Below are 13,825 nucleotides of genomic sequence, written 5' to 3'. Positions count from 1 at the left end.
TTGCCCAGTGCCACACAGTTCTAATAGTATTATTCTGCGATTGGCACTTCATTTCGTGTTTACAGAAGTAAAATGAACACGTATTTATAAATTAATGATTACTGTGACATTTTTCATCTAAATCAATACTGCAGCACAATTAGTATCATAACTGCATGGGGACACCAGGAAATTCTTTTTCACTGAAAGGGTGGTTGATCGCTGGAATAGTCTTCCACTTCAGGTTATTGAGGCCAGCAGCGTGCCTGATTTTAAGGCCAAATGGGATAGACACGTGGGATCTATTCACAGAGAAAGGTAGGGGAGGGTCATTGGGGTGGGCAGACTAGATGGGCCGTGGCCCTTATCTGCCGTCTATTTCTATGTTTCTATGTAACCCTACAGGGATGCTCTAAGAGTCAATCTGTATTCTCTAAACCTTGAATATACCCTCTGCTGGGGGAGGTATTTTAAAGATAAAGTATCATATTAAAGGTTAATGTATTGAATCACTGTGACCTAAAGTTATATATTTGTACATTTTTATAGAGTAACTTCATGTTTCTGAACAAAAAATGAAGATTATTTAACATCAGAAATGCTATCTAGGCACCCATATTTACGGACACATTACACACAAAAATGTTTAACCCTTTAATTTGCAGATGGTGAAAATGGCTGCTTTACATAACTTGATGTTGAATGAGAGCAACAGTGCCAAGTAACAGGCATTTGGAGATGCAGATCTCCCATAAGAGCCATGGAAGACACATGTTGCTTCTGAGCAACAATGCCAAATAAAGGGTTAAAATACTAGCAGGGCAGCTAAATGCCATTCTTCAAATACCTACTTATCTTACCAAGCAGGTACTTGCAAGAGGGTGCAAACAAAGAGCATGAACTACCATAAGTTGGGCTCCCACCTAACATGTATAACTTACAAATACTATATGCTATTCCTTGGATTTTATATATGGCAGTCAAAATTGTGCACCTAATTTATTGAGTAATGAGCCTATTAGTGACAATAATTGAGCACTAGCAATCAATTATTGGTATCAAATGCAACAACTTGGATTTACGTGCGCATCTTGCTAAACATTATTCTATAAAGTGGCGCCCATAAATCTTAGTGCGCGACTGAAAAGCGGATGTGGCCAAGGGAAGAGCAGGGACAGATCAGGCACATTCAACAAAGATGCGTGCAGTATTATAGAATTTGGGGAAATTGGTGCCTAATTTAGGCATGAGGATTTACACCAACTTTCAGTTGGTGTAAATCTTTGAGTCTAAAAGTTGGGCATAGATCCCAATGCTATACAGGTACATTATTCTATAAATGGTGCCCAACTTGGAAGCAAAAACAAAAACACTGTGGAGAAGATGTCCAAGATGCAGGCTTTATTGAAGATACAATCATAAAATCCACATAATCAAATGTCTAGGACCCATAAGGTGGGAACTGTGGACCCAACACGGTCCGTGTTTCGATGACCCTGCTGGAGCATTGGTCAAAGACTTGGCAACTAAGTTTCAATGCCAAAAAATGCAAGGTCATGCACCTTGGGGGCAAAAATCTATGCAGGACTTACCGTATTTTCACGCATATAACGCGCACCCGTGTAAAACGCGCACACGGGTATAGCGCGCGGGGAACACAAATTTATGTTTAAAAAATTTAATATAGCGCGCACACGCGTATACCGCACATGCTAAAACCTCCTCCCGCTTACTCCGAACCGGCATCCTCCCCCCCCCCCCCGCTCGCTTACCCGCGTTTTACAACTTTTTTTTTCAATCCGATCCGGCATCCCCCCTGCGAACCGGCATCCTCCCCCCTCGCTCGCGTCACCCTCCCTCCCCCGCGATCCTACATCCCCCCAGCACCAAACATCTCTTACCCGATTGGGCACCGGCACCAGCACCAATGCACAGGACGTGCCAGTGCCCGAAGATCCTCCCTCGTTGGTTTGGGCTGGGCTGGGCGGTGCGATGCAGGAGAGATAATCCTTCTTCCTGCGCCGGGCTGGACTAGGCTTTGAGCATTTGCGCATGCTCAAAGCCTTCTGGTCTCGCTCTCTCCGAGATTCTCTCCAGATTCTCGGAGAGAGCGAGACCAGAAGGCTTTGAGCATGCGCAAATGCTCAAAGCCTAGTCCAGCCCGGCGCAGGAAGAAGGATTATCTCTCCTGCATCGCACCGCCCAGCCCAGCCCAGCCCAAACCAACGAGGGAGGATCTTCGGGCACTGGCACGTCCTGTGCATTGGTGCTGGTGCCGGTGCCCAATCGGGTAAGAGATGTTTGGTGCTGGGGGGATGTAGGATCGCGGGGGAGGGGGGGGTGACGCGAGCGAGGGAGGAGGATGCCGGTTCGCAGGGGGGATGCCGATCGGATTGGAAAAAAAAAGTTGTAAAACGCGCTCACGCATATAACGCGCAAGGTTATGCACGGTTTGTAAAATCGTGTATAACGCGCGCGTTATATGCGTGAAAATACGGTACACCCTAAATGGTGAGATCCTAGCACAGACTGTAGCAGAACGTGACTTGGGAGTGATCATTAGCGAAGACATGAAGACTGCCAATCAAGTGGAGAAAGTTTCATCCAGGGCTAGACAAATCATGGGTTGTATCCGTAGAAGTTTCATCAGCCGTAAGCCCGAGGTCATAATGCCGTTGTACAGATCCATGGTGAGACCCCCATCTGGAATACTGTGTACAATTCTGGAGGCCACATTATCAAAAAGATGTGCTGAGAATTGAGTTGGTTCAGCGAATGGCCACCAGGATGGTCTCAGGACTAAAGGATCTCCCGTATGAGGAACAGCTGGGTAAGTTGCAGCTATACTCACTCGAGGAATGCAGAGAGAGGGGAGACATGATCGAGACGTTCAAATATGTCACGGGCCGTATCGAGGTGGAAGAAGATCTCTTTTTTCTTAAAGGACCCATGGCAACAAGAGGGCATCCGTTGAAAATCAGGGGTGGGAAATTTCATGACGACACCAGAAAATATTTCTTCACCGAAAGGGTGGTTGATCGCTGGAATAATCTTCCACTACAGGTAATTGAGACCAGCAGAGTGCCAGATTTTAAGAAAAGATGGGATTGGCATGTGGGATCTCTTCATGGAGGAAGTTACGGGGTGGGTCATTGGTGTGGGCAGACTAGATGGGCCATGGCCCTTTTCTGCCGTCATTTTCTATGTTCCTATGACCCTGTCTTCCTCAGGGGTCCCCAAGAGTCCACACGGACCGTATTGGATCCAAAGTTCCCATCTTATGGGTCCTAGACATTTTATTATGTGGATTTTATGACTGTATCTTCAATAAAGCCTGAATCTTGGACATCTTCTCCACAGTATTTTTGGTTTTGGTTGCTCTTTAATTCTGTGGAGTACCAGGGTCAATTTCTGTTTGGTTGTGCCCAACTTGGAAGCACTATTTATGGAATAGCACTGAGTACGAGTTTTCTTTGTCACCCAGATTTAATAGAATCTGGCCCTAAGTGCATCCCTGCTGTATTTAAGCAGCTGCACTTACAGCAGCTCTCTAGCTGGTGTAACTGCAGGCACCAATACTGGGTTCCACTAGAATTCGATAACGGAACCTAGGTGCCTAGGTTCCATGATAGAACAGGCAGCCATCACATGGCTAGAGGCGCCTAAATGAATCATCTCCTGTATGGACATTTTACCTGGTGTTGCCTCCTAGAATATTAAAAAGTTGGTTGTAAAATTTACTGGCTAGAGCTGTGAATTGCAGCTTCTGTAAATTACAGCTACAGCCATGCCCAATTTGTAGCATTCATCCATTCTCTGTCACTTCCTTCTACAAGGAGAGGTTAGAACTAGAGGAAGTAGAATATGACCTAAGCAGGAAAGTCAGGTGAGGTTTTGGCCCTGGTTGACAGTGGCCCATGCTCATATTTAAGCAACACTTGTACTACCATTCAAAGGCTCTTTTCAGCTTTCCCACTTAGCTTGCACATGCAGCAGTTTAAAATCTAGATGGTCAAGTTTTGACTGGCTAGGTTTAGGTGAATTTTCAGTTGAAAATTAGGCATGTTATCTTACTCTTTCAGTATCTACCTCTAAGAGACATAATAGCACTGTGTACACCTCTTAAAGCGTAAGTTGTTAACAACACTATCCAAATGTTCACATACTATTTTTAGCCGCTTTAGCGATTGCCTTGGCTGCAATCTTCTGAATATCAAAGACAGAAGAAAATTCTGCAAATGAAAGTATCTTTCCAAGAGCTCCTTTCGCAACCAAAAGCTGTAAAATATCCACATCTTCAATACAATTCATCACCACTGAAAGGGCATCTACATGAAGATCATTTAATTCCTATTAAATGATAAAGAAACTTGAATTAGGATTAAAATAATTTTAAAGTTTTTAAAACTCTACTTTCTGAAAGCAGGCCACTTTCAATTTTAACAATACATTCCAGTAACAAAATTAATGCATTTTATCTTCTGAAAACTAGGGGCTCCTTTTGCTAAGCTGCGATAACATTTTTAGTGCACGCAGAATTGCCCCGCCCGCTAAACCCATGCTACGCGGCTAGAACTAACGCCAGCTCAATGCTGGCGTTAGCGTATAGCACACACGGCAATTTAGCACGCACTAAGTGCGCGGTAAAAACGCTAGTGTAGTTTAGTAAAAGGAGGCCTAGGTGCAACCTTTCATAACCTAGGACACAGAATTCATAAGTTATACATAGAACTGTTATTTCCTTGTCACAAGGCACTACCCATCCATCCAAACTTTGCCAATAATGCAAATAGTTCTGCAAAACACCCAACATCTCTCCTATTTATACAAATGTCCAGATCTTAGTATTGTAATTTTCACCATAAGCAGTATACAGTATATCTTAACCTCTGGTTCCTTTGTTCCAAGGAAGGCTTAGTCCATTTTTGTCCTATGAAAACATGTATAACACTCATCCAGCCCCTTCCCCAGTGGCGTACCAAGGGGGGGGCGGGAGGGGAGGTCCGCCCCGGGTGCTCCCAGCCCTGAGGGGGTGCTCCCCGCCTTGCCGTTCAGTCACCCCCACCCCCGAAGGACCACTCGCCCCACTGACCTTCCTGCACCAACTGTGAAGCAGCCCGCAGCAGGATCGCGACGTCAGCGATCCCTGAGCTGCTTGGGCGCTGCTTCCTGTGCCGCTGTCCCTCCCCTCCTCTGACGTCAGAGGAGGGGCGGGACTGTGGCGCAGGAAGCAGCGCAGGGATCGCTTACGTCGTGATCCTGCTGCGGCTGCTTCATAGGTGGTGCAGGAAGGTCAGTGGGGCGAGCGGTCCTTCGAGGGTGGTGGTGGGGGGGACTGAACGGCAAGGCCGGGAGCATAGGTAATGTTGCTTCATAGGTGGTGCGGGGAGGCCAGGGGGGCGAGCGGTCCTTCGGGGTGGGGCGGGCGGGCAGGCAGGCTTTCAAGGGGGAGGGGGGTGACAGGCAGGCAGGCAGGACTTCAAGGGGGGGGGGACAGACAGGCCTTCAAGGGGGGAAGCAGGCCTTCGGGGGGTGTGCAGACCTTCAAGGAGATGCAGGCCTTCAAGGGGGGGGACAGGCCTTCAAGGGGGGGACAGGCAGGCAGGCCTTCAAGGGGGGGACAGGCCTACAAGGGGGGGGGACAGGCCTTCAAGGGGGTGGGACAGGCCTTCAAGGGGGTGGGACAGGCCTTCAAGGGGGGTGCAGGCCTTCGGGGGGGTGCAGGCCTTCGGGGGGGTGCAGGCCTTCGGGGGGGGGTGCAGGCCTTCAAGGGGGTGCAGGCCTTCAAGGGGGGGACAGGCCTTCGGGGGGGTGCAGGCCTTTGGGGGGGGTGCAGACCTTCAAGGGGGTGCAGGCCTTCAAGGGGGGGACAGGCATTCAAGGGGGGACAGGCATTCAAGGGGGGACAGGCAGGCAGGCCTACAAGGGGGGAACAGGCCTACAAGGTGGTGGGACAGGCCTCCGGGGGGGTGCAAACCTTCAAGGAGGGGGACAGGCCTTCAATGGGGGACAGGCAGGCAGGCCTACAAGGGGGGGACAGGCCTTCAAGGGGGGGACAGGCCTACAAGGGGGTGGGACAGGCCTTCAAGGGGGGACAGGCAGACCTTTAAGGGGGGACAAGCAGACCTTTAAGGGGGGACAGGCCTTTGGGGGGGGACCCTGGTTTAGAAGTACATGGAGGGAAGGGGGTGTTCAAAGAGACGTGCATATGCCAAACTTTGGGGGGGAGGAAGAAATAATGGGTCTGAAAATAGAGGAGAGGGAGAGAGAAGATGGACCATGGGATTTAGGGAGGGAAGGAACAGAAAGGGAGAGAAATTGGACACAAGGGATGGTGTGGAGGAGGGATAGAGATACTGGATAGGAGGGTAATTGGGAAAAGAAAGGGAGAGATGGTGGACTCTGGGTGGTGGGGAAGGAGGGAGAGATGCCGGATGAAAGGGTAGTTAAGAAAAGGTGGATCTGTGGAGGGAGATGAAAAAAAGGAAAGATACCAGACTTCCTGGGGAGGGAAGGGAAATGGAAAGGGAGGACAGAGTTGGCAGATGGATGGTTAGCATGCAGAAAGAAGAAAGAAGGAGACCCTGGCAAGCAAGTTATCAGAAGAAAACCAGAGCCTTGGACCAACAAGATTTGAAATATAACCAGACAACAAAAGGTAGAAAAATTAATTTTATTTTCTGTTTTGTGATTATAATATGTCAGATTTGAAATGTGTATCCTGCCAGAGCTGGTGTTGGACTGCAAACATGAGCTAGGATTTAACAGAGAGAGGAAAAGTCCTTTTTGTTTCTTTATTTTATTTACACCACAGCGCCAGTGTGGTTAGGAGAAGCCAAAGGGGGTGAAAAAGCTATAAAACCCTCCAGGAGTTTTGAAAAAAATCACCCAACTGGACAGGAAAATCGAATTGAAAAACCCATTCAATAGGCTGAATTGAATCGAAATTTTTTTTCCTGAATCTGGCAGCATTAGTTTGCACTACTGTCTTAGACTTTAGGACCTGGGATTGGGGAGAGATGGCATCCTCAGTACTTTATAACGCAAGTGAAACGAGGATTTGGTCAGACTTTTGAAGGGTCTGCAGAAAAAAAATATTGTATAGGCCGGGGACATGAGACAGCAGGAAATGGAAACTTTTCTTCCTTCTATTTTTGTGAATGGAAAGGTTGAGGATGTCAAAGAGTTCAGTTAAAATATGTGCTTTATAAGAAAATATAATAATGTGTTTTATAAAGTTTATAGCATAGCTTGCCTACACAGTGAGGTGTTCCTAGTGGTGGTGCTGGCAGCGTGTCAATGTGTTGAGAGGAAGAGGTGGTCTGGGAAATTCTGCTGAGCAAACTCCGGGCCCATTTCCACTCCCCAGTTAGTCCACTCCACTCAACTGGTTCACACACTGAGTGGGTCTTTGGGTGTTGTTTTGGGATCTCTTCCAGTGGTTTATCAGTATCTCCTTCTGGTCCAAGGAAGGAAACTTTGTTATCCTTAGCATTGACCTACAGAATATGTTTGTAACAGCGCTGCTTGTGTGGCATTAGGCTATGTAGTGATCAAAAGAAAAAAACAGTCCTTTGCACATTTTTGCACTATATGGTGGGTGTATGAGGAGATTCACATTTCCTGCACAGCTAAGTCCATGTGAAGTTACCTTGTGCTGTATTTGACATCTAGCAAGGTCTCTGTTTGAAAGGAAAGATCTAAACTTAAAAATGAAGTGGCCAGAAGTTATGGTAAAAGCAGATAGTGTAGTTGGTTTTAAGAAAGATTTGGACAAATTCCTGGAGGAAAAGTCCATAATCTGTTATTAAGACATGGGGGAAGTGTCTGCTTGCCCTGGATCGGTAGCATGGAATGTTGCTACTCTTTGGGTTTTGACCAGGTAGTGTCCTGGATTGGCTACCATGAGAATGGGCTACTGGGCATGATGGACCATTGGTCTGACCCAGTTAGGCTATTCTTATGTTATGTTCTCATCTGTAGGGGCCTTTGTTTTTACTTCTTATTTTAATGTATTTTTTTTCTGGGAACTTATCAGTGTTTTTTATAATGGGAACAAAAATGGAAGAGAATTAATGTGTGTGGGATGAGGGGGTAACTAATTTCTTCAGCTAAATAATTCAATCCACTTCAAACAGACATAGGAGAACTCACGCACCATTCACACACCCTCCAACCAAAAACGTCAAAAGAAAAAAACTGTTCGACAACCTCCTAGCCATTCGAGCTGCAACACTCGACCCCCAACTCTACAACCAATTGACATCAACCACAGACAGCAAAACCTTCAAAAAGAAATAAAAACCCTTCTATTCAAAAAACACATAAAACCGAACTAACACAATCAGAACTGTCCCAAGCATCACCTGCAACTACTCCATATGTACTTCTGATGTCATGACAATTCAGACATAATTTATGTTATGTTATGTTTGGAATATAAGAAAATTTTCACTGCCTGTTTCTATTCTGACCATTTATTCCGTTTCATGGTCATTACAAAAAATATTTTTTTACATGGAGGGGGGGTGTCAAAAAATGATGGGCCCCGGGTACCACATACCCTAGGTACGCCACTGCCCTTCCCTACTGTATTAGCAATAGATACCAGCTACGAATAACCTCTTCATCTCTACTGTGGTATAAAATGGGTTTGTTATACACATTGGCTCATTGCAGTGGTCTCAAACTCAAACCCTTTGCAGGGCCACATTTTGGATTTGTAGGTACTTGGAGGGCCTCAGAAAAAATAGTTAATCTCTTATTAAAGAAAAGACAATTTTGCATGAGATAAAATTCTTTATAGCTTATAAATCTTTCCTTTTGGCTAAGTCTTAATAATAATATTGTAATTTATAGCTAAAGAGACATGTGATCAAGAAACTGTTTTATTTTACTTTTGTGATTATGATAAACATACTGAGGGCCTCATAATAGTACCTGGCGAGCCGCAAGTGGCCCCCAAGCTGCGTGTTTGAGACCACTGGCTTATTGCATGTGCTTACTACCCAATGGCGTATCTAGCATATGTGACAACCCCTCATCTATATGAAAAATATGATTTTTAGTAACAATTCACATACAGAATCGCACAACAAGAGTGTACCTAGGAAAAGGCAGCATCTTAAACACTGCAGTGAGTACTAGTACACCAAAACATACATTGTAAAACTAAACAAGTCAGATCTTGCATAGTCAATTGATCCTGTACAGTCAATTCCAACAGAAAACCATGACCTTTTCATATACACAGAACACAGATACACCCTCGCCCAATATGGAATAAACACAAACTAAAAATAGAAATATGTAGACAAAAGTTAAACTGAACCGCCAAGAAACCAGATTCTGCATACAATGCAACACCACAACACCACAGAAATAGTGACACATGTCCCCTAATACTGTGCAAAATATAAGGACAGTAGATATAAATTTGAAAAAACTGATACATAACAATCACCACTTTACAAATTAACAAATAGAAATAACAAATAGAGGCCAAATCGTTCTTCAGAACAGTACAGAATACTGCTATTATGGTATCCCCCCCAAAAAATTGCCTTATTTCTATTTCCTATTTATAAACTTTTATCAATACAGTTACAATACTACTTGATTCTAAATAAAGCAACAAAAATATCTTTCTACCTTTTGTTTTTCTGCTTTAATCATCTTCTCTTCGCTGTTTTCTTTCTATACAGCGTTTATCCTCTCTCCCTTCCATGCAACATCTGCCCTCTCTTTGCCCCTTCTACCCAGCTTCTGCCCTCTCTCTCTACCCCTTCCACCTACAGCCCACACTCTCTCTGCCCCTTCCATCCACTGTCCACCCTCTCTGCCCCTTTCGTCTACTGTCTACGCTCTCCCTCTTCCATATGGCATCTTCCCTCTTTCTATGTCCCTTCAATAAACTGTATATCCTGTGCCCATTATTCATTTCAGCTTCACCCCTCTCCATTTTTCTGTCTCCACCCCCTCCCCTATGCTTTGGCATCTCTATCTTCTCATTTCCTTCCTTCCTTCCCTCTCCACACCATGGTATGGCATCTCTATCTCCTTCCCTTCCCTCCCTCTATGCCCTGGCATCTCTCTCCCTCCATGCTCTGGCACCTCCTCTCCCTCCTTTCCTTATGGTCTGGAATCTGTCTCCTTAGTTTCTCTTCCTTCTCCCTTGCCCTGGCATCTCTCTCCTTTCCTTCCAACTCCCCCTCCATTATCTGACATCTCCTCTTCTTCCTTTCTCTCTCTCCCTCCCTCTTTCTTCCTTTACCCTGGTCTGGCATCTCCCCCTCCCCCTCCATGGTCTGGTATCTCCTTTCCTTCTTTCCTATCCTTCCCTTCCATGGACTTGGAATCTCTTGTTCCTCTCCCTTGTCTTTCTTCTGCCTCCTTCCCTCTTTCTCCCCAATTGGGTGCTGCTGCAGCAGCATTTCTCTTCCCCCTTCCCTGTGCAGCAGCAGCATTTCTCTACCCCCCCTTCCCTGTGAAGCAGCAGCAGCATTTCTCTTCCCCCCTTCCATGTGCAGCAACATTTCTCTTCCCCCTTCCCTGTGCAGCAGTAGCATTTCTCTCCCCCCTTCCTTGTGCAGCAGCAGCAGCATTTCTCTTCCCCCTTCCCCTTGAAACAGCAGCATTTCTCTCCTTCACCCCTTCCCTTTTCATTAGCAGCATTTCTGGCCGGTTCATTGTTACAGCTGGTTTTCCAGGTATGCTAATGGATTAGCATGTGCTAAATGTTAAGAAGCTCATTTTATTCTTATGGACTTCTTAGAATTTAGCTTGTTTAGTAAAAGGCTCTGTGAGTTAGTAAGGCTCTGTGAGTACTGGACCTCATCTCAAAGTACTCTTAGGGATCTCTATTCCATCCTGAATACTGATATTACATTAGGCAGTTAATGACTACTGCTAAGACAGATGTTTAAGAGATATTGATTTTGTTGAAGTTACTATCAAGATTTATTGATCCAAGAGGCAAATAATGACTAAAACCTAGCCAAGTTCATTTCCCTGGTGGGATACAAATGGAAAAGACACAAACAAATGTCAATAGAGTTTACACATTACATGTCATTTAAAAAAAAAAAAAAAACAATTTTTTTTTTTTTAAAGAGCAGTTTTTCTGATAGAAAACATTTTGGGCCACTGGCTTGGAATCATCTTTGAATACAGGTATGCAGAAGATCAAGTTATGATTCCTAAGCCTGGCTTTAGTTTCTTTGCAGCTATCTGGGGCTGGGAATCCTACAGAAGAAGAATGTGTAATCTCTGGAGAGGAGGGAGTTTTATTTATCACAATGGTATCATCCACTGGCCAGATTTGTGATTCATGCATGCTGGGTTTTCAAAGAAGTAAGTCTATGACACCTCAAAAAGAACCAGTACAGGAATAATTGGGCTAGGAAGGGGATTACTAAATTAGAGGGAAAGCCTTAGCCAGTAGCGAGTGAAAGCTCAAGGCACTTTAACATAACTGAAGTCAGGTCTGGTCAAGCTCAAAGCTCAAAGAAACAGCAGTAAACTACTAGGGCAAAAAAACTCACACCACAATTCTGATGTAGAAATAATAGTCCATTATAACATTACCAAGATTTCTCAAAAAAGGGCATTTAGATTTCTATTAAAGTACTCACCTCTGAGCAGTGACATAGCTATGACAGAACCAGGATAGAATGGACCCCGAATAGCTAAATTAAGCTGTGTCCCCACACACATAATCTATACCCTACTAACTCCTTAACATACCTCCCAAATACACCATTTCCCCAAGACACACACTGTACATAGAGACCAGCTGGCCAAAAAGCTCCTACTCAATATTTTAATTATGAATACACTAATCACAATCTTTTAGAAACACACATAATTGAACATCATACTACATTCTTAAATATTAAAGTTTAAATGAATATTAGTTTTAAGAACATAAGAATTGCTGGGTCAGACCAGTGGTCCATCGTGCCCAGCAGCTGCTCACGCAGCGGTCCTTAGGTCAAAGACCAGTGCCCTACTTGAGTCTAGCCTTACCTGCGTACGTTCTGGTTCAGCAGGAACTTGTCTAACCTTGTCTTGAATCCCTAGAGGGTGCTTTCCCCTATAACAGCCTCCAGAAGAGTGTTCCAGATTTCTACCACTCTCTGGGTGAAGAACTTCCTTACGTTTGTACGGAATCTATCCCCTTTTAACTTTAGAGAATGCCCTCTCGTTCTCTCTACCTTGGAGAGGGTGAACAACTTGTCTTTATCTACTAAGTCTATTCCCTTCATTATCTTGAATGTTTCGATCATGTCCCCTCTCAATCTCCTCTTTTCGAGAGAGAAGAGGCCCAGTTTTTCTAATCTCTCACTGTACGGCAACTCCTCCAGCCCCTTAACCATTTTAGTCGCTCTTCTCTGGACCCTTTCAAGTAGTACCGAGTCCTTCTTCATGTACGGCGTGAAGTGCTGGATGCAGTACTCCAGGTGAGAGCACATCATGGCCCGGTACAGTGGCATGATAACCTTCTCCGATCTGTTCGTGATCCCCTTCTTTATCATTCCTAGCATTCTGTTTGCCCTTTTCGCTGCCACCGCGCATTGCGCGGATGGCTTCATCGACTTGTCTATCAGAACTCCCATGTCTAGTCTGCCTATTCAAAATAGAAGCCTTCCTGTCCTTCTCATGATAATATTTAACGTCACAGAAAATCACAAGCATCAGAAAAATTTAATTGAGAACTTCTTATAGAACAGATGCCTCACAGTCCCCCATAAGGTCAACAGAGAGCTCAGCTGCTTCTCCTCAGAAGAATGAGAATGGAAACACAGAGCTCAACAAGCTCCCCTTTGTTTTATTCCTCATCGTCTAACCAGCAAGATGCTTTAAGAGTGAGTGCTACTGTTGGTTAGATGAAAATAAGAGGAGGGTTGGGGAGATTCTGTGTCAATAAAAAAAATATCTGTGCAGATAAATTGGACAAGGTGCATCAATACACAGGCTCACCAGGCTATAATTTCCCTTATTATTACTGGAATCTTTTTTGGAAACTGGTATGGCATTAGCTATCATTCAGGCCTCAGGTACTGAGGCTGTTTTAAATGATAGGCTACAGATTACTAGTAACAGTAACAGATTACTAGTAACTCTGGAGTTAGATCACTTTTATTTAGTTTTACAGCCCGTCCTCCCCAGTAGCCCAGAACAGGTTGCAATGGTACATACACAAAGTATTTGAGACAGGTTACTTTGAAATGAGCTGACCTCCCTCCACAGAGACTTGTTTGCTGTCCCCAGGGCTAAGTTATAGCTCAGCCCTGCTGGGCACAGTCAGTGCTGGCCTTAACAACTGATGACATCATGTCTGGAAACAGGGCTGAGCAGCTAAATTGCTGTGACCATGGAGAGAAGCAACATCAGTACCAATACCAGAAAGGTCCAAGTTTTAGCTTAGCCTTAGTGCAGTGGCGTACCTAGCATATGTGACACCCAGGGCCCATCATTTTTTGACACCCCTCCCATCTAGATGAAAAATATGATTTGTAGTAACAATCTACATATCGCACAACAAGAGTGTACCTAGGAAAAGGCAGCATTTTAAACACTGCAGTGAGTACTAGAACACCAACACATATATTGTAAAACTAAACAAGCCAGATCCCGGACAGTCAATTGATCCTGTAGTCAATGCCAACTGAAAACTATGTCCTTTTCATACACACAGAACAGAGATACACCCTCACCCAATATGGAATAATTACAAACTAAAAATAGAAATATGTAGACAAAAGTTAAACTGAACTGCCAAGAAACTAAACTCTGCATATAATGTAACACCACAAAAACAGTGACACATGTCTCCTAATACTGT

General features: G+C 44.7%; 1 protein-coding gene across 27 annotated transcripts in view; it reads right to left on the bottom strand.

Annotated features, from left to right (window-relative positions):
* The window catches only part of ARMC3 (armadillo repeat containing 3), a 194,200-nt gene that overhangs the window by 81,950 nt on the left and 98,425 nt on the right, over positions 1-13,825 (bottom strand). For all 27 annotated transcript variants that reach the window (XM_033931336.1, XM_033931354.1, XM_033931353.1 and 24 more), the window contains one exon: positions 4,146-4,329. In XM_033931336.1, coding sequence (XP_033787227.1) covers positions 4,146-4,329 — 184 coding nt within the window. The remainder of the gene's footprint in view (positions 1-4,145; positions 4,330-13,825) is intronic.

Source organism: Geotrypetes seraphini, chromosome 2 (genome assembly GCF_902459505.1).
Source record: "Geotrypetes seraphini chromosome 2, aGeoSer1.1, whole genome shotgun sequence".
Taxonomy (NCBI): domain Eukaryota; kingdom Metazoa; phylum Chordata; class Amphibia; order Gymnophiona; family Dermophiidae; genus Geotrypetes; species Geotrypetes seraphini.
This window is presented reverse-complemented; position numbering and strand designations above follow the sequence as displayed.